The sequence below is a fragment of the Ipomoea nil genome, unplaced genomic scaffold, assembly GCF_001879475.1.
Source record: "Ipomoea nil cultivar Tokyo-kokei standard unplaced genomic scaffold, Asagao_1.1 scaffold2280, whole genome shotgun sequence".
Classification (NCBI taxonomy): Eukaryota; Viridiplantae; Streptophyta; class Magnoliopsida; order Solanales; family Convolvulaceae; genus Ipomoea; species Ipomoea nil.
In genome coordinates, this window is record NW_017618708.1 from 4599391 (window position 1) to 4620832 (window position 21442).

Here is a 21442-nt window from a genome sequence, read left to right on the forward strand (position 1 = left end):
CGCTTAGCAGAGAAGGCAAGACAAGAAATGTTCCGTCAACGTAAGATCGCCCATAGCGGTCACGAAGTGGGAGATACTCCTAACGACCCTCTGGTGATCTCACTGGATAGGTTAGACATCTTTCTTGTCCCATCCGCGGGAGAACTGTATTAGCAATGCAAGGAAGAGCCTCACTCTGGTTCTGAAGACGAGTGGATTATTCCTCAAACCTGTAACACCCCACTTTTCTTAAATTTAAATCACAAATACTTAATTCCAAAAGATAAACTGAACAAGATTAAAATAAGATTAATAACTTAAAACCATCCCAAAGGGTGTCACCGCCACAATCACCACACACGATGATTTCACAGGCTAGCAAAAACTCTAACTAAAGTCAAGTTTAAACAAACTACATCCAAACTTGGGGACTAACACCCATCAAAAACATCTAACAAAAACTAACTTCTAAAGTTTAAACAAACATAATTGGATAAGAGTTTAGACTACAACTAGCTCTCTAAGCTAACACTAGTCTAACTCTATCGCGCTCAAGAACTGGGCCCACCTGAAAGGGGTTAACAAACAAGCAAGTAGAAAATAACCCATTAGCACGAATGCTAAGTATAACACCACTCAACCCTGTAAAGTACTATAGAATATACTTTTGGAAAACATTTGTCACATACAATTAGATCATGTATTCTCAATCACTTTAAACAACAACTCAAATATACTCAACAATAATTTTATATGCTTGCAATCCTAATTATCAAATAGGCATGCTTTCCAAACATTTAATTCATCGACAGTCTCATGCTTTCACATAAATATCTAATCATGGCGAAATACTCTACTCAAACTCAAACTGATAGATAAAGGGATACTTAAACTTTAACAAGCAAACTCATGCTATCAAGTTAATCAACAATCAACAATATAAAGACATACTTCTTCTCATACTTTCATGCAACACGTGCAACTCATGTAATCATGCAATAAGATGAACATGATGCTTTATGTATAAGTATATAGATAGATATACATATATACACGCTCTTTTGTAAAAAGAATACTTTTTGTGGAGGTTTCTTAGAGTCACAATGACTCGCTTTTCTCTTCTTTCACTTGAGTCTCTTGACTCGCTTTCTTTCTTTCTTTACTCGTGGGCGAGGTAGGAACTTCACCACAATGTGAACGGACCTATCCGGGCTCGGCATCTTAGCCGGCCTAATACTCATCTTGCCCACAGAACCACTCTCTTGGTTCTTTTCTCAAACTCTGTGGAATCAGGTATTGTACTTGTCAGTGTGCACACCCCCTGACTGGGATTCCAAGCCCGGCGGGTAGTATCCAACCTAGTAACGTGGGATACGCCTCGTCACTTCACATCGGATCGCAATGTCCATTTCTTTCTTTACTTTCTCTTTTCTTCCGAAAGGACATAGTCCTAACGGGCCTCCAAAACCACGGATTACTCACACTAGATACATATAGATATAGCTCATGCATTTCTTTCTCATGCGACAAACTTATTTATGCAAACTCATGCACATAGTTTCTCAACAACTTCTCTTTTCTCACAAATTGGAGATCAAATATCATGCAACTTCTCAATGCAACTAGATAATGATTTTCTAAAATAGATATAGGTTGTTGAAAGAATACTTAGGCATACTTAGAGCCAATGATTCACTTTAAATCATGAAATGCTAACATGTTCTTTTACTGTAAAGAATAACTCAAATTCTCTTTCACTGTGAAACAAACATTCAAAGTACTACTTCATGCTTATAACTCAAGGCTTAACAAACTTCTTAGCAAATACTTAGCACGTAATGATCATGCTCTTTAAAATCAAAAGATATTTTATACTCTTGCAAATTCCATTTACTGTAAGCAAAGAAATCAAGAATTGGATATCTCAAATTCTCACATTCTTGGCATGCTTCTCCATAAATCACAATAAGTACTTAGTCATGCTTTTCAATCAAGAACTATCAGATAATGATCATGTTTCTCATTCAAATAGCTAAACTCAACAATTTATATTTTTCCTTCTCTGTAAACTAATTACAGGAAACAACAAGAATAAACCTCAACACAATTTCTACTGTAAAACAAGCATCTCAACTCCAAATTCAACGAAACCAACTTCTACTAGTGTGTCGTAACGAACCCCAGTGTCCGAGCCTTAAGGGCCCACAAGTCCCAGTCCGAACGACACGTAGCTGAGCCAAAGAGGGCCCGACCAGTAGGCTTTTTGGCCTAGCGGAGCTTGGTAACGGGGCTTGATGAGCCCCGCCACTTGGCTCTGCCAAGCAACGTCCTTGGGCAACGGATTAATCTGAGATCCGTGCCCAAGGTTCGACTCTCCACGGGACTAGCCAGCGGTCCTTGCCTAGGACCGTTGGCTAGTTCCGTGAAACTATCTGGTGCACAAATAGTGTGCACCAGAGGTTTCCTTCTTCACCTAAAACAAACTCAGAGCACTCCAACACTCCCAAATCCTCAACAACACAATCATAAATCAACAATAACTCATAACTAGCTCCAAAACAACAATAATCTAACATTTGCATTTACACCTCAAACTAGACTTCACAGAGTCAAATAAATAGTTGGGAGTCCATGTGTTATACCTTTGTTGCCTCTTCTTCTTGTAGGGATTCCTCCTTCTTCCCAAGTCACCCACTACCCCCTTCACCACCTAAATACCTCAAACAGGCCACACAACAACCCTTAAGAACAAGAACCTCAGAGATGGAAAGCTAAGGAAGGGAAGCTAGATGGAAATGAATGGATGAGGATAAGCCTAAGAAACTTACTGTTTTCTTCTTGGTTTTCTTGTAGAGTTCTTGGTGGGAAGATAAGGATGGAATCAGGATGAAATGGCTGCTAGCTATTCATTTTATAGTGGCTCAAAACCCTAGGAGGATCAACAATGATTGGTGGGGGGCAAAGTGATCTTTTGGCTTGAACCTTCAAAATATCAAACAAAAGTATTGGAAGTTTGTGGTCCACCATGCAACATGAACCAAAGTCTAGAAAGGAGATTTTAAATAGTTTGGGGGTCAAAAATACATTTTTTCAAAAATGTTTTCTAGATAATCACTTGGTTCAGGCTTCTCAGATTCATCCCGATTTCACTCAGATTGACTTTTGGGTCAAAATTTTGGTACACAATGTACCCGAAAATTCAGGATTTTTAAAATAGAATAGAGTTCGGTGTTGAATTTATTTAAAACGTGACTCAAAATGATTAATTCAAACAGTCTTTAAAATAAAAATTTTGGAAGAGTGAAAAATGACTATTTTGGAATTTCTTAAAACAGAATTTAGAAAATTAAATTTTGAGTTGTCACAAAACCATTGGTCCGAGCTTGCCATCCAGCACCCTCTCTGCCCTTCACAGTTACCGCGACGTGACACCGTCAACCTTTGTTTCGGAGCCGCCCCTCCAGATTTACTATGATGGGATGCCGTCATGCTTTGTTTTGGAGCAACCAGATCTGACTCCCCCTTCACTTCCGGGTCGCCGGGACCGAGCTTACTTGAAGATTCACCTTTACCGCCCCCTCTCAGTCTTTCTTGGCGCACGGAGGATAAGGCTTGAATTCTGCCATAATTCTCATCTTTCATGTTGCCTCGTTGTATTGTATTCTCTGTATGTTTTTCTGGCACGTCTTGCCCACTTTGTTGAATTTCTCCCCTAGTACTTTGTGAGGTTTTCTGTTATTTATTTAGCACTATGTATGCCGCGTGGCTAGCTGTGTGTCTCCTTATCTTAATAAAAGTGACTACTTTGTGTATGGAGGTTATTTCTGCTTGCTCGCCTCCTCTGAGTCGGCTTCATGGTGTCGTCCTCATCCACTAAGGTGGATGGGTTGACTCCGTCATCCACATCCATTAAGGATGGATGGGCTGACAAGTCCGGGTTTTTTGTGCTCTTTTGGGTCTCATGCGGGTATAAAACCCTATGGCCCACGTGACCCGCAAATTCATAACCCTAAAACGTCCCCTCGCTTCCTGTTGGTTCGTGTTTCGAGGTGTTTTAGCTTCCTCAGCACACCTGGAGTCGCATCAACCAACCGTCTCCCCCCATCCACCGTTCGATTTCATCCACGTGTCGTCATCTGCCGGCTTGCTCCATTACATAAAACCCCTCTTTCCTTCATTAAATTTTTACTTTTCCCCCAAATTCAATTTTTCAGCTTCCTTCTCTCTCATTTGCTTTGCCCTCCCGCTGCTCCAATGATTTCTTCTTTTCCTCCGGTCAGTCTCCGACGTTTCTCAGGTTGGTCATCTTTTCCTTCGAACTATGTCTTCGTCCCCCTCTTCTTCAAGTCAGGCTAAGGCTGCGTTTGGCCAAAGCCCATCCTCCTCTCGTTCTTGGCGGCAAAATGAAACCTCCGCCGCTCCATTAAATCCGGCCCCCGTTACTGTGGCCGCCGCCCTTCCGGCCAGCGTTAGGCGGGTCGCTGGTGCTTTCGAGCCTTTATCCTCTCCAGCCAAATGTTAGTCAAAGATTGACGTGAAGGACCTCGAGTTAGCACAACAGCTACTCGGACCTTCCGCCGAAGTCTACGGTCCCAAGGAACGAGATATTTTCGACACGCCGGAGGGTTTCATTGGGATAAACTTTCACTCGGTCCGCTTCGGGTTCCGAGTTCCTCCTCATCCATTCCTCTCCCTTTTTTGCCGTTAGTATTCAACTATAGTACTTTTATCCAATTTAGTCGCCGACTATAATAATTTTTCTTGATTTAGTTATTAATTCTAATAGTTTAGGATTCAATTGAGTTAATTGTCGAAGTAAATGGCCTAATTAAGTATAAAATTATTTAAAATTAAATTGAAAAAAATTAGAGTAAATACTCAAAATAGTCCCTTAACTATAGCTAAATTCACAAATTGGTCCTCAACTTTCAATTTTAACCAATTAAGTCCTTAACTTTACAATTTTAACACGATTTGATCATCCGTCTATTTGACCATTTGTTTACCGTGATCTCTGAGGATATATATGTAATTTTATCGCCGCCCGTCCTCATCCGCTGCCGTGACACAGTCTATCGCCCAGCTACAAGCCACTGCCCAGCCGCCCTCATCTACTGCCATGACACACTCCACTACCCAGCCGCCCTCATGCAAGTGGTCCGCACGCACAAGGGCGTCGACGATAAAGCCTACCGCTGCGTTTACGAGCAGGAAGATCCACTGGAAATGCAACCGGAACCTTAAAAACCCAACGATGGACCATGAAATTACATATATATCCTCAAAAATCACAGTCAACAGACGGTCAAATAGACGGAGGACTAAATTGTGTTAAAACTGCAAAGTTAAGGACTTTATTGGTTAAAATTGAAAGTCGAGGACCAATTTGTGAATTTAGCTATAATCGAGGGACCATTTTGGATATTTACTCAAAAAATTATTATAGTGGAGGATTAAATTGTGTATTAACTCCATTCCAAAAAAAAAAAAAAAAAATTGTGTATTAACTCCAAGAAAATTACTGTAATATTTAGAACTAAACTACCCTAGCGCAAATCGCAGCCTCGGCGTTTCCGCTACTCCTTCCTCAGCGCTCTCATCGTCTCTCCGCCCTACGTCTTCGGCACTCCGCAGTCTGCCCTCAGTGCTTTTGGGTTCAAAGCCCCTCTCTCAGCATACCTGCAGGCAAACCATCGAACGGGTGGTGTGTTTGAACAGCTTTACTGTAAAGTACGTATTTTTACTCCAAAATGCTTGTAGACTTAGAATTAGGGTTAGAGTTTCATCTTTTAATTTCTCTTTTCTCCCTATCCATTCTTATTCCTGTTTAGCAAATTACTTTCCAATATCAGAAATTAATAGGTAGAATTATGCAATATCTTATATTTGATTGATCTATGTGCATTTATACTTAACTATAAATCACGTTTCAAAATTTCTTTTTAAAAAAAAAAAATGATTACAGATGATGAACAACAGATTTTGATGGGTTGACAATTTGCTTGTATCTGTTTCAGCCTGTAAAATGTTTAATTTGAAAAAAATTTGCTGCCGAAAAATTAGTAGTTTTTTTTTGCTCAGGACAATAGACTGGTTTTTCCAACTTGTAACAACATAGTAGAAAACAAAGGAAAGTTTATTTCTTTACACAACTACTCCATATTACTATCTTATGAATACATTTTTTTACTTCAATTACAGTACTTAGTAGTGTAAATAAATACCTATTACTACAATTGATGCAGTCAAACTGTACTATTTTGATAACATAGCTAAGTTATATTATCTTACTTTATATAGCATTACAAATTCATTAGAAATACCTGATAAAAATGTACATGTATTCATTATTTTGTTGTAAGTACAGCTAAATAAACTACCCATGCTGCATCTGTTTACTTGATTTCCTGCTCTGCATTTCTTGCCACTTGTGAATATCCAGATTGCAATATCTTGCTATTATTACCTACAACTTTGTGTAGCAAAATAGAAATCAGGAATACATATAAAAAAAAAAAATAACCAAATGATATTGTAGATGCATTCCTTTTTGCTGTATGTATGTACCCTATACAATAGCAAAACAGCTTGATTTGTTTAAAATATATGTTGAAAACAATGTTACTCTTAATAAGGATTAAGAAAAATATTACAGAAAATCTTATATTAACATTACCTCTGCCTCATGGAAGAGGCATTCTGATACATGCTTTGAGGAAGTCTTATTTGAGATATTAATAAATTACTAAATAGTTATTTAGAAACTCATAAATAGTTATTTAGAAATTATTAAATAGTTATTTACCTTATTATTCTTAGTCTTTGAATTAATTTAGGTAGTTTAATTATTTAGAAGATTATTTACCTTATTATTCTTAGTCTTTGAATTAATTTAAGTAGTTTAATTATTTAGAAGATTTAGAAGATTTCAGCAGATTACTTAGCTTATTTAGCATTCTATGAGTTGCTGGTTGATGGGCTCAAATATAGTCTGCCAATAATTGTTTCAACTCTTGAATCGACTTAGAGAGTTAGAGAGGTCAATTAATTCCAACCTGGAGATTGTGTAGCTGGAAGAACGATCGCCCATGACGCCAGCAACGGAACCAATGTTATGTGCTCCCGTCATGGGCATGAAAACATAGGGAAAGAGGAAATAAGAATAATAGTTGGAAAAGGAAAAGAAGAGAAGAAGACACTGGGTTTGCTTGAGACCCAAAACTACCTTAGACTCTTTTTGGGATTAAATTTCTGCTTGTTATTATTCTGAACAATACTCCCTTTTTATAGGGTAAAATACAACTCATAGAATGACTAAATAAGCTAAGTAATCTGTTGAAATCTTCTAAATAATTAAACTACCTAAATTAATTCGAAGACTAAGAGTAATAAGGTAAATAACTATTTAGTAATTTCTATATAACTATTTATTAGTTTCTAAATAACTATTTAGTAATTTATTAATATCTCAAATAAGACTTCCTCAAAGCATGTATCACATTCCTTGCTTTTGCTTGTTGTGTCTCCATGCAACTGAGGAACTTCATAGGTTCTGACCAGCCTCACTCGTATGGCTCTCCTACTATGGAGAGGGCTAATCTGACTTGCAACTTGTAAGGATGTATTTATAGGAAGGATTTGAAGGATTACAACAATAGCTTTTGTTTGAGGATTTCAGTCTTAGATATTTGAATTATTTATAGAAATTAGTTAGATATTAATAATTGTTATTGGAGAGTGAACTGTCCAGTGCTTTAAGTTAATGCTGCGGCTGTGCCTATTTGGTTCTTTTATCTTATAATTTTTTTCCGTCCATTATTTAGAGGCGTTTGATTTCTGTTATATTTAAAAAATGGTGTAATAAATGTATGTTATTAATGTTTATTTGGGAATGAGCAGTCTCATTAAATTAGCGGCGCTGAGCATTCTCCACTGACCATTAATTACAGTTGTATTAATTAATGCACTGAACATTTGCAATGCTTATATGCAATGAATGCAAAATAATAATTCCCAAGCATCAGATACCAAAAGCCGTGACAACTACTTCTCTATCTCAAAACGGCAGTGTTTCGTTTGGGCGGGAATAATTTTTGGCAAGTTGTTGTTTTATTATAGAAGTTAGTTTACATTAGATTAGATGTTTAGCCTGACCCGTCACCAGGCGTTGCTAAATCAAAATCGATTACAGATATAACGAAGAGGAAGAAAGTAGAGCCGCAGGGTCCTATAGGTGCTGCAAAGTGCAGATAGCAGCGGGGAACCGCCGGAAATTGAAGTCACCGCCTGAGATTCAAGCAACTTCGTAGATCTGTGTTCAATTCCTGTTTCAATGGCGAATGAAAACGGTGTTTCTGCAATGGAAATTGAAGAGCAGAATCCAAATCACGCTGATCAGATAAACAAACCCAAGTTCTCCATCAATGGTTCTCTCTCTTCTTCTTTTCCTCGTTGTATGTAATATATGTTTGCGTGCTTGCACCGGATAGCTATTGTATAAGACCGTACCTGTTTGCATAAGATGCACATTTTACTATATTGCATGAGGGAAGCTCACTGTTTAATTCTCATCTCCTTTTGAAATGCTAATTTGGGGCATCGATTTGGTGCTGTATAGTGTTGCAGCTGTTGAAATCCGCTCAAATGCAGCACGGATTGCGTTTTGGTGACTACACTAGATACCGGTAAGATCGATTAATAATTTATGTGTCATATGCAATAATCTGTTTATAAAATGGGTATGGTCACTGATTGATTGAGTATGCAGGAGGTATTGCTCTGCTCGATTGCGGCGATTGTACAAATCATTGAAGTTCACCCATGGACGTGGGAAATATACCAAACGTGCAATTACAGCAGCTGTAGTCACCGAAGTGAGGTGTGTATATGCACTTGATTCATTTTTGCAGTTGCTCTTGGGTATACGGTGGGATTCTGTTCAAGTTTTAAGGTGATGCCCTGGCTGTTTTAAGCTCCATTTGCAATTCGACTTTCCCAGTTGCTATTTTGTCCTTTGAAGTTGTGTGGCAAGGCTACATGTAACACTAATAAGGTTTTGTTTGAATTGATATGAAAGGTAGAATTGTAGAAATAGGGGTTGTCGGTGGTACTGAAGTTGCTGAGTGTTATTGCTGGATGTTTTTGTTGAGCATACAACCATTAATGTGCAATCTAACTACCAGCTTAGGCTTTTAGTTGAGATGGAGCACATGCTTCAATTGTTTTTAACCAGCAGAATTCCTAACTCTTTTTTTTTTTTTTTATGAAGCTTAAAGTAAGTTCTTTGGATCAAATGTAGGTTTCTTCACTTGGTTGTTTATACTGCTGAGAGAGCCTGGAGTCATGCAATGGAAAAGAAAACTTTGCCTGATGGGCCAAATGCACGCCAACGGAGCTACCTCATTGGCAGGTTGAGAAAAGCAGTTAGATGGGCTACCCTCTTCCAGGAATTGTGTGCCATCAAGGGAGACTCGAAGACATCTTTGGAAGCAGAAGTGAGCCCCCTTCCTTCAATATGCATTCTTATAAACACGCTATTTTTTCTGTGAAATTTGTGTAATGATAACTGTTTCCTGTTGGTGGGTTTCACTCACATTCACTTTTGTATGCTATCATTAGGTCTGGATCTGATTTCATACTCCTCATTGATTAAATGCTTCAATTTTACAAAAAGATTTTCTTATCAAGAACTATTATTTTCTAACTGCAGGCATATGCAGCATATATGAAAGGGAATCTCTTGTTTGAACAAGATAAAAACTGGGACGTTGCACTTAAATGCTTTCGAAGTGCCAGGTAGAATCTAACTTTAACTTGTGTGTGTGTGTGTTTGTGTGTGCGCTAAATGAGATGGCGTTATGTCATTAAGTAAAATCAACAACAACCTGAACTACTTGCACATAGCTCAGACCAAAAATAATTCTCTTTATTTTTTCCCTTATGCTTTGTCTCCTAGCTGACCTTAGAGTTTATTAGGGCTGTTTATGAGCAACTTGGGAAATATGGAGATTTAGAGAATCAAGTTTTATGCTGTGAATATGTGGAGCAACTAGAACCAAGTATACGCTATTGTTTACACAAGATTGGCGAGTCAAATCTGCAGACTTCTGAACTTGTACACATAGGAGAAATGGAAGGGCCTGCCCTCGACCTTTTCAAAGCAAAGTTAGAGGTTAGTCATTTATTTAAAGTATTAGCTACCCTGTGCTCGCTTGATTTAGTTATTGCTCCACTGTGATCTCCATCATACTATGTGGTGGTTCTTGTGCAAGAATCGTATCCCGTGTAATTTTCATTTTCGATAATATGACTTGCATTTTCTTTGCTGGCAGGCTGCTATGGCTGAGGCTAGGACTCAGCAGGCTGCATCCATGACAGAATTCACTTGGCTTGGTCATAGGTTTCCAATTTCAAATGCAAAAACTCGAGTTTCTATATTAAAAGGTTAGCGAGCAATTTCTCTAAGGAGATACCATCTGGCTCCTTAGCACCTTGAGTTGTTGAGTTTCTCTTTATTATGTTTGACATAAAACATTTCTTGTATGTGAAACTTTGATCGATCAGCTCAGGAATTAGAGAGAGATATTCATGGTCCAGCAGGAGATTCTCTTCCAGCAGAGAAGAGACTTGTCGTCTTTGACAAGATTTTTGCGGCATATCATGAAGCCAGAAGCAGTATCCGCAGTGATTTGGTAAGAAAGATACAAGTTGTATTATACATATACTGCTCCTCATCAAATGCCCTCCTAAGTCTCAAATAATTGATACTTGATAACCTTTAGATGATACCGATTTTGTGATTCCTTTAGGTTACTGCAGCTAATTCTGAAAATGTGAAAGATGAGTTAAGTGGGCTTGATAAAGCTATTGGTGCCATTTTAGGGCAACGGACTATTGAACGGAACCAGTTATTGGTTAGCATAGCGAAGAGTAAGTTGAATAAGGTCCGCGATGATAAAAATGAAAAAGTTACGAAGCCTGAAGAGCTTGTGCGGCTGTATGATCTCTTATTACAGGTAAGGATGGAATTTAATTGCAATTTTTATGTCAATATGAAATTTGAGAGATGATTTAGGCCATAGTAGTGAGTGATATAATGTGTGTTTCTTTTGGCAGAACACTTCTGACCTTTCTGATTTAGTTAGCTCTGGAAGAGATAGAAAACCTGAAGAAGTGGCATTTGCTGAAGAATGTGAATTAAAGAGTATGGTTTTCCGAGCCCAAAGGTATGGCGCTCTAGTCATGTCTTTCTTGATCATCTTATGTTTGCCAATCTCTTTTCTTTGTGTGAAATTTACCAAAAAAAAAAAGTATGGTAATTTAATTTTGGAGGCTTAAATTGATTCAGGACTATCATGACAGGTGCTTCTACTTAGCCAAATCATACAGTTCTGCTGGAAAGCGGACTGAAGCTTATGCCTTGTTCTCTCTAGCTCGTTCTTTAGCTGATGCCTCACTGAAGAAACTTCACAGTGTGGATATTTCTGATCAGGTATGTGCATTGTATACAGTTAAACTGATTTCTGAAAATGGCGTCTGTCTTTAGAGTGAAGGATTCTGTATTAATTAGTGGTGTTCTTGTTTGAAATTCACTTATGATTTATTGTATATTTCCTCCCTTATACTACCAGGTCATAGTGAATGAACTGAAAGTGTTATCCAATGAGAGTAGATCCAACAGTTGTATAGAGCATGCAAGAGGAATTATGGAGGAGGAGAAGGTTCCCGAAAATCTCTCAAAAAAGATATCAGATATTTCATTAAGTGGAAGTCATAAAAAGGTATTTTTGCAGTTTGTGGTATAGTAATTATTATGAATGTGTGATGATTAACTGATGTATTTTAGTATTGATCTTACACTGATTTTATGGGCGTTTCAGCTAGAGAAATTTCTCATGGAGAAATTGGATTCATACGAATCTGGTGTTGGTGATTCCAACACAAAAGTGGCACCTCGCATTCAAGTGTTTCCACCTCCCTTCCAAGCAATACCGCGCAACCCGATTGTGTTGGATCTGGCGTATAATCTCATCGACTTTCCATTGCTTGACAGTAGGATGCGAAAAGATAAGAAGGGAGGCTTCATTAGCAGATTTTGGGGTTGAGTTTCCATTTATACTGTCACTAATTTGGAATGATATCCAGATTTCCTCCCTTATTTTTTTTAGAACTGCAGTTTGCCATATCATATTCCAAGCGGCTGAATTTTGGATTGATCGCTTGTGATACTTTTTTTTTTTTTGGCACAAGTGTCAAATAGACCCATCTACTACTGCCAAGTGCTCAATTCCCACCATCAACTAAATTAAGTGTCAAATAGGCACATATACTAGTTAAATTTGTTCGATTGACATTTTTTACAGGTTGCTTATCTAATTATTAAAAATAAATAAATAAATAAAATAAAAATAAAAAAAGAATATCAGCCACTAGCTGTCCGGCGAGGACAGCCGGTGGCTGCCCTTTTGCAGACAGCCGTGGCTGTTCGGTGAGGACAGTCGGAAAGCCATGGCTGTCAACAATGAGGTCCAGATCTGGACTTAAAACGGCCTAGAACGAGGGCGGTGGCGGACAGCCACGATTGTCTGCGAAAGGGCAGCCACCGGCAGACAGCCGGTGGTTGATATTTTTATTATTATTATTTTTTATTTGTTTATTTTTAATAATTAAATAGGCAATCTGTAAAAAATGTCAATTGAACAAATTTAGATGGTAGATGGGTCTATTTGACACTTAATTTAGTTCGTGGTGGGAATTGAGCGCTTCGCAGTAGTAGATGAGCCTATTTGACATTTGTTGTTTTTTTTTTAGGATCAGAAAATTTGATTTTTCTTAACTCATGACAAAAGGGAGAACTTTTTAAAGGCTATATCACATCTTTAATGTTTGAATCTTGGATCTGTAGTTGGCTCAAAACATCACAATTAACGACTCCGTAATATTTAATTGTTGCAATTACATAAGCTCTAGTAATAATATTTTTAAACCTACTAGAGCTTATGTAATTGCAAGTTAATTAATTTTTTTTTAAATATTAATATTGATATCATTTAAAATATCTCATTTAGTGTAGATACGTTTATATTTTTTATACAAAAAAAAAAAAAAAAAAAAAAAAAAAAAAAAAAAAAAAAACAAATTTAAGTTTAAATGGAGGTTATGAAAAATATTAATTTATTAAAATTAATGTTTTAAATAAATACATAAATTTCTCGACAAATCAATTAAATTCGAAGTATTTGTTATTAAGAATTTTATTAGAAATTAACTTCACCACTTTTGAAATTAAGATCCCAATTTGAACATTCAATTTTTGTCTTCAAATTAAGGTAGGATGAGAATAAAAATTGCAAATTGAGATGACCTCAAATTGTGATTTTAAGTTGAAAATGATGAAAGTATCTTTAAAAATTTTAGATTTCAATACCAACGTGATAAATTTTGACATTAAAATAATAGTTGTAAATAAAAATTAGTACCAAAATAATATTTTGATGAAAATTAATAGAAATTAAATATATGGACCATAATTGTCATTTTACTAATACTCTGAGGGCTAAATTTTGTATTTGCTCTATTCTCCTCCATTAGAGTTTCAAATCTCATGTTTCCGTCGCCAGTGGCCAGTGGGTGTGGACCAGAGAGAATAAGAGAGGGGAGGGGGGATCAGGATGGTGAAACCTTAGAGCATCTTTATCAATTGGGAATATTAGGGGGAGAATGTAAGAGTGAGTAGGAAAGAGAATAATGTGGGAGGGGAAGAAAAAGAAAATCAAAACTGATTTTATAAAAAAAAATATAGGGAAAATGGCACTTTTTCCCCCTGTGTTATATATCTATAGCATTTTTTCTCCTTAAATTATTGAAGTGGCTGTTTTTTCCCCTGAAATGTTAAATAGACATATTTACCCTTAAACTAAATATTTAATTTTTTTTTTCTCCAACAAATTATGACCATAATTTGGTTCAAACCAAACAAACACTATAGCAACCAAACCGAAATATTCCAATTACAATTTAGAATCGAAATTCGATATTTAGAGTTTATTAAAATCGTGAACCGGAACGGACGGTTCATGTTCCGAACTGAAAAAATAAAATACATTTATTGTTGAATTTATACTATTTTAAAATAAAAAAATAATTTTAAAATAAAGACGGTTCAAAATCGCGAATTGAATCCGGAACCGCCGGTTCACGGTTCAAGATTCAAATTTTTTGATACATAATTTTAATAAATTGACATTTAAATATTGGGTTCTAGATTTGAATTATAACCGAAAACTATTAATTCGATTGCTTTAGTATCCGGTTCAATTCAAACCGATCCGTGGTCATCCCTACGTATACGCAATAATTTGCTGGAGTAGTAAAATAAATAAAATGTTTACTTTAAGGGTATAAATGTCAATTTAATATATCATGGGAAAAAAACACCACTTTTAAAATAATTGAGGAGGCTAATGTGCTTACCTAAATAATTGAAGGAGAAAAAGTGCTATAAGTATATAACTCAAGGGCAAAAAGTGTCATTTTCCCAAAAATATACATAAAAAATAAGCATGTCATTTCTCTATTGGTTCTCCCTCCTCCATCATTAATTTTTTTCTTAGGCAGAGTAATATCCCAACCTTTGTAGATGCTCCCCACTCTTTCTCTCTCTTGATTCTCTCTCTGACACTATGATATTTTGACCTTAAAAGTAGTGAATTCTCCCCCATTTCTCCTCTGATGTAGATGCTCTTAGGATCATATTCATATAGGAAAATTTCACCTCTCTGACACCATAGTATTTTGACCTTAAAAGTAGTCCCATTTCTCCTCTGATGTAGATGATCTTAGGATCATATTCATATAGGAAAATTTCACATTTAAGAAGGAAATTTATAAGAAACAAAAATGTTCTTTGGTGGAGTGCGTAAATCGAAGAGCGGGCGATTGATTGTTACTCTCTCTCAATTCAAGGCGGCGTTTTCTCTGCACTGCGAGAGAAAACGAAAACGAAAACGAATCCGCAGCTGAAGATATCTCCATGATTTTGGGGCTTAACAGCTGGGAGTTACTCTTAGATTCATCGCTTTGATTGGTTGGCCCGCCCGCAAAATGACAATTTTTTTGCGATCCATATTCTGTGATTCCAACTTAAATCTGCCTGCCTATAGTTTATTGGAGAAGATGATTGAATGCCCATTTCCTGTTTCGGATATTTTGAGCTCATTGCTTAGGTGCTACGGAGAGCGTAATAGGTCCAGTTCAAGTTCCCTAGTATTTGAGTTGCTAATTATTGCTTTTAGGAACAAATGCATGTTTGATGAAAAAAAAAAAAACTTGAAAGAGCATAAAAGGCTCCGTAATCCGGAGCCTAAAAGGCTCATTGAGTAAGGAGCCTACCCATCAGCTTGTCGCTTTGTAGACACAGAAAATTTAAATTCAACAAACGGACTGATAAATGGTCGGTGGACCGATGTTGAGGTTAAATGTTGGACCAATTTAATTAATTAGATTATATAAATTAATTTAATTTAATTAGCCCAATTAGAATTTGATTTGGGCTATTGAATTAATTAATTAATTGACAAGTCGATTTTATATTTGAATTTAAATTATAATTATAATTTAAATATAATATTAATTTTATTATATTTGAATTAGATAATTATAATTTAATTTGAATTTGAATTAGATTATACAATAATGAACCTGGACTTGATCTTGGACAAGGTTCATTTTCCTAATTAATTAATTAATTAATTAGTTAACTAAAAAGAGGAGTTTGTTGAGGAATGTTGGTTAGGTTTCTAGTATAAATAGAGCCTTCATTTCATTCCAAAACACACTTGAAAGCTTGAAGAACCTGAAGGCTTAGAGCTTGAAGGCATTGAAGAACGCTTGAAGATTTGAAGGCATTTTTGTTGATTTTGCAGGCAATTTGAATTCATTGCAGGTACTTTGGAGCTTTGCAGAATTGATTGTCTCGAAGATCTTGAAGTCTTTTGAAGGCATTTGAGGATCTTAAAGCAGCTTGAATCCATTGCATGTGTTTTGAAACTTTGCAGGGTTGATTACTTCTAAATTCTTGACGCTCGTTGTTCACGCCACTTAGATCCCGGAAGCTACGCCACTTAAATCCCGGAGGCACGCGCCACTTAAATCCCGGAGGCTACGCTATTTGAATCCCGGAGGCACTTCCATAGATTACGTCAGTGAAGAATCAGAGGACTAGACAGAGATTTTGTACATGCATTGAATTATACACACGCTGTACACAAAATTTTGTGAATATATACAAAGTTTGCTTTTTTTGTGTTTACAGATTTTGGCACGCCCAGTGGGACAACTCTGCCTCTCATCTCTTCACTGTTGATTCGCGAGCGCTATAAGGAAGGAATCTAAATGGCATCAAGAAATTCCTCCTCCAAGATGACATATGCTCAGGCTACCCGCTTCAGGGCATCATCTGCGGCCGGTTCCGGTGATAGCCAAGGCGTGGGAGGAGCAATGACTCGAAGCCGAGTGAGGAACCTAGGGGTGCAGCTGCACGAGGCCCAGGACATTGCCCGCCACATCGTCCGAAGGATCGACAGAAACTCCACTATGTCACGGAGAGCTGCACATGACAAAGGATCATCCTTTACAAAGGAAACTGTTGTTGACCAGAATCCTACAAGTGAGGGAGCTCCAAGCAACAAGAGTCCTGCGAGCCTTATTCCCTCAAATAAAACTCCAAGCAGTGGAAGTTCATCACAGTTGTCACTTCTGCGGAGAACCTCACCGAAATGGAATCACATATACACAATCATGCCCGCTATGACAACGAACGCGACTTCGGTGGAGGAACAACTCGCAAACATCACTAAATCTCTCGAGGGGATAGCTGCACTCATGCATAACCAAGAAAGGCGGATCAATGAGCTCAGCGAAAAGGTTGAAAGCGGAAGAAACGGCGAAACAAGTCGGGCTTCCGGGAAGCAGCCTCAAACCCAAGGAGATGAGATTGATGTCGAGTCCCCGCGCCATCAGAGTAGGCCAGGAATGGAAGAGACAATCTCTCGTCCACCACCCGTCGGGAAGAGTATTCCAATTTCTGAGGGCATGATACCCGTCGAGCAGTTGAACGACTATATCATGGGAGCAATTAAAGGGAAGCTCGAGGGAAGACAATCTTCATACACTTACACTAAGCCCTATACTCAGAGGATTGAAGAAATGAAGATGCCGCGGGGCTATCAACCTCCCAAGTTCCAGCAGTTTGATGGAAAAGGCAACCCAAGGCAACACATCGCCCACTTTGTTGAAACCTGCAATGATGCAGGAACATACGGAGATCTCCTCGTCAAGCAGTTTATCCGCTCTCTGAAGGGCACTGTCTTTGATTGGTACACCGACCTGGAGCATGGTTGCATTGATTGCTGGTGATATGGAGCGCGAGTTCTTGACCCGCTTCTAAAGCACAAGAAGGACTGTCAGCTTCTTGGAGCTCACCACTACCCAACAATGGAAGGGTGAGCATGCGGGCGCTTACATCGAGAGATGGAGGGAGTTGTGCCTTAACTGTAAAGAGAGGATATCACAAAGCTCCGCAATTGAAATGTGCATCCAAGGGTTGCACTTCGAGCTCTCTTATATCTTGCAGGGAATCAAGCCTAGAACATTTGAAGAATTATCCAGTCGTGCTCATGACATGGAATTGAGTATTGAAGCCAATGGGGGACTAAGCATGTCAAGTATGCCCAGCTCATCAAAGGCACCTGCAAACCAAGATGCCAACAAAGGGAGTAAGTTCTTTCCAAAGCAAGAGAAAAAAGAGACGATGAATGTGATGACAGGACCAATGCGGGTTTTCACCAAAATGGCTGAGAAGCCCAAGCCGAGATCATTCCCTGGCCCATCAAGGGGAGTTAGAAAAACAATTGTTGAAGAGTGGCAGGAGAAACAATATCCATTCTTGGATTCTGACGTTTCTCCGATGTTTGACGAGTTGCTGAAACTCAAATTAATTGAATTGCCTGAGATGAAGCGCCCCGAAGAAGCTTCTAGGGTGGATGACCTCAACTATTGCAAATATCACCGTCTCCTCGGCCACCCGATTGAAAAGTGCTTCGTTTTTAAAGATAGAGTCATGGCGCTTGCTCGAAATGGGAAGATAGAGCTTGCGGATGCTAGCGCAAGCACAAACCAAGTTTCATGTGGAAGGTTTTCTCCATTACTTATAGAAGATGAGGACGATGGGAATAATGGGGGCAAGCAACATGAATGCACACTTCCATTTAGAGTAAAGCATGCTAACGTCCAGTATTTAAAACCATCACAACATGATCCTGCTAGTCATATTAGACCATTAAAGAAAATGACAAAGCAATGGGTTGAGAAGAAGTGGCAATGGACCCCGTCCATGACTCGAAGAAGAAAGGACTTCCCAACAAGCCACGGGCACCAGTTACCCTAACTCAATACATGCCAAAGGGGTTTCGCCTGAGTAGAACAGACATTCTTGGAACTTGCTTGAATACCAATGAAGAACATGTTGAAGTGGGAGAATCTTCATTCCCCTTGATTAAAGGAAGCAACGGGGTCCAAACTCGCAAAGCCGCATCTTACACTACGGAGATAATTTTCAAAGATGAAGATCTATTGCTTGGTGGTGCACCACACAATCGCCCGCTGTTTGTAGACGGTTATGCACGCGAGCAAGGAATCAAAAGGATTTTGATTGATCAAGGATCGGCTGTGAACATTCTGTCACTCCGAGCTATGAAAGAACTTGGCATCTCTACCGACAAGCTCTCTCAAAGCCGCCTGATGATTCAAGGTTTTAATCAAGGTGGGCAAATGGCACTAGGTACCATCAGACTCGATCTCAGGGTCGAAACGTTGCACTCAAATACACTATGTTATGTGATAGATGCAAGGACGTCTTACAATTTGTTGCTAGGCCGACCTTGGATACATGAGAACGGAGTAGTCCCCTCATCATGGCACCAGTGTCTCATGTTTGAAAAAGGCGGTGTGATAGAAAAGGTGGTCGCTGATGAAAGTCCATTCACCGAAGCAGAGTCGTACTTTGCAGACGCAAAATTTTACTTGAAGAAACAAGTTATTGTTGAAGAGATTGACAAAATCAATGTTGACACACCTCCTGATCCAAAGTGGAAAGGCAAACAAGTCGTAGACCAAGTTCATTGCAATAAGGAACTTGTTTTCCCGCTTACAAGAATTGAACCATTGAAAGCTCCCCCAGCCAAACCGCTTGGAGAAGAAACCAAAGATAACAATGCTCGGGATGGAATAGATGAAATGTTTCCTGTTAAGCGCACTAATGGCTTCGACCCCAATGCTTATAAACTTCTAGCTAAAGCTGGCTACAATCCCAAGGAGCCGCAAAAGTTGGGGAAGCTTATCCCAGAAGCCGGCGGTAAAGGCAAGTCAAATCAGCAGGGACCGCATGAACGTAAAGGATTAGGCTATGAACTCCCCAAACCAGTGCGGATCTTCATAAACAGAGCCGCAAGTAATTGCATCACGTCTACCGATGAGGAGGAACAACACAAGAGGCAATCGGTCTTTGATAGGATAGGCGAGGTAGAACAACGACGGTCAGCCTTTCATAGGCTTGGGTCAAATCCCAAACCTGCTAAGAGGAAGTCAATACATGACAGACTTGGAGCTTCTCGAGTTTTAAAAGAACACACCAACACTTCTATTGAAATAGAGTCTTCAAAAAGGCTTAGAAGTATAGTTCCCTCTCGTATGAGACGAGAAGTTGATGTCCATGTTTCATGCAGCGAAGTCTTGAAGGTCCAGCCAAAGACCATTATATACACCCGTGTGCAAGAAGGAAAAGAAGAAGACCTTGATTCAAGTTATGGAGCGACACCAACCCAAGATGAGGTGGCGTCTTCATTCCACATTAATTGACATGATGAGATCCCGGTTGCGAGGGGCATGTACAACTTGGTTGATGAAAATGATGCGCAAGTTGGCCCTATTAAGTAAACGAGACTACTTGATGATCCACCAAAAATGCAGCACGTGGTTAAACTGCTAATGCATCTCGCTTGTCTATGGGTGGGCCCAAGTCATAGACTCTCCTGGCCCACATGAGCTTAAACTGTGAACGACTTTACTTTTTTTAAAAAAAATTGAACTACGTTTGACTTGATCTCCTTTTCAGGAGTACGTAGGCAGCTTTGAAATTTTATTGTCTAAGTCCAGTCATAACAAAATTTTTATACTTTCGTCCAAGATAGTGACTTTATTCAAGCACGCGTTAATTATTGGTATGGGAAGGAGGAGAACAAGTCTAGGAAGCATCGCAAGTCTTGGAATGGAAAATAATTGTCAAAGCATGCATTCACGCAACAATCGGTCACTGTTCGGTATTTTGGTCATATCTCGGTCTATAATAGTCCGATTGAGGTGATCTGGCTATCGTTAGAAAGCTAACTTAAAGAGCTACAATTTTCATGAAGACATCTAAACTTGAATATGACTTTTGAAGGATCAAAATTCGAGAGGAAATGAAGTCACGAATCTGTCCAGAATTTCCTACGTTCATATCTCATTTAAATCTTTCAAGGAGAAGGTTTATGAGTAGTTTTCATGGTTCCTTTTAATGTTCAGGAATATTAAAATGCAAGAGAAGTATGCTTTAACATTCCAATAAAGGAACAAACTAAAGTGAAGCGATAATACAAATTCGAAACTACAATAGAAGAACGACAGCTTGTGTGGCATCGAGTTATTGTTGAGCATGGGTAAAAAGAGCTTCAATTGTTGGTCATGAATTTCTTCGAACTTCTCTTTCGTACTCAGGGGTCCAATTGTTAAGGACGGTAAAGTGATAATATTATAATGTATCATATACATGTATATACAACACTATTATTATTATTATTATTATTATTATTATTATTATTATTAAGATATTGCAAAACAAAAAGGAAAAAAAAAAACAAACAAAACGAAAAAAAAAAAAAAGAAAACAGTCAACAAGGAAAAGAAAAAAAAAAAAAAGAACAGTAAACGAAGGAAAATGTAAAAAAAAAAAAAAAACGAAAAGAAAGGAAAAATAAGAAGCAAAACAAAAAAGAGAACAGGAAAAGAAAGTGAAAGCATAAATGATTTGAAAAGGATGGCAAAGCGTCCTCTCTGGCTCTCTGGCTCTGTGCGTAACATCATCATCTGTCTATATGACAGTGTGTTGTCACCCTTCAAACTAATACATTCCATTTAATATTTGTCTATATAGTAGTGTGCTCTTATATACGAACGAAATGAAGAATGAACCCAAGTGAAGCTCCCTTCGTCCTTGTCTTCTCTCCAGCGGCGTTGGCAACAGTTTCCGGCGGCTTCCAGCGAGAAACTCCGGCGGGGAGCAGAACCTCTACGACGAACTCCGGCAGCGTTGGCGGTTTAGCGGCGACTTCTGCAAAAAAAAAAAAAAACAAAAAACAAAAAAAAAAAA

At 38.3% G+C, this 21442-nt stretch overlaps 1 protein-coding gene across 1 annotated transcript; it reads left to right on the forward strand.

Annotated features, from left to right (window-relative positions):
- Nucleotides 1-5529: 5529 nt before the first annotated feature.
- LOC109150690 (signal recognition particle subunit SRP68-like) lies at nucleotides 5530-12219 on the forward strand. The gene is made up of 14 exons (XM_019298663.1): nucleotides 5530-5709; nucleotides 8171-8405; nucleotides 8597-8663; nucleotides 8747-8857; nucleotides 9278-9473; nucleotides 9689-9774; nucleotides 9955-10150; nucleotides 10311-10422; nucleotides 10543-10670; nucleotides 10788-10994; nucleotides 11095-11204; nucleotides 11341-11470; nucleotides 11610-11759; nucleotides 11859-12219. Exons 2-14 carry the CDS (start codon nucleotides 8312-8314, stop codon nucleotides 12081-12083), a joined length of 1812 nt encoding a protein of 603 aa, XP_019154208.1. The 5' UTR covers nucleotides 5530-5709; nucleotides 8171-8311; the 3' UTR covers nucleotides 12084-12219.
- Nucleotides 12220-21442: the final 9223 nt, after the last annotated feature.

What these genes read in the sequence shown, in the direction of transcription:
- LOC109150690 (XM_019298663.1), top strand. Translation starts at nt 8,312, where the DNA reads ATGGCGAATGAAAACGGTGTTTCTGCAATGGAAATTGAAGAGCAGAAT. An exon ending in TCGAGTTTCTATATTAAAAG is followed by an intron (nt 10,423 to 10,542) that starts GTTAGCGAGCAA and finishes TTGATCGATCAG; the next exon opens with CTCAGGAATTAGAGAGAGAT. An exon ending in GCAGTATCCGCAGTGATTTG is followed by an intron (nt 10,671 to 10,787) that starts GTAAGAAAGATA and finishes TGATTCCTTTAG; the next exon opens with GTTACTGCAGCTAATTCTGA.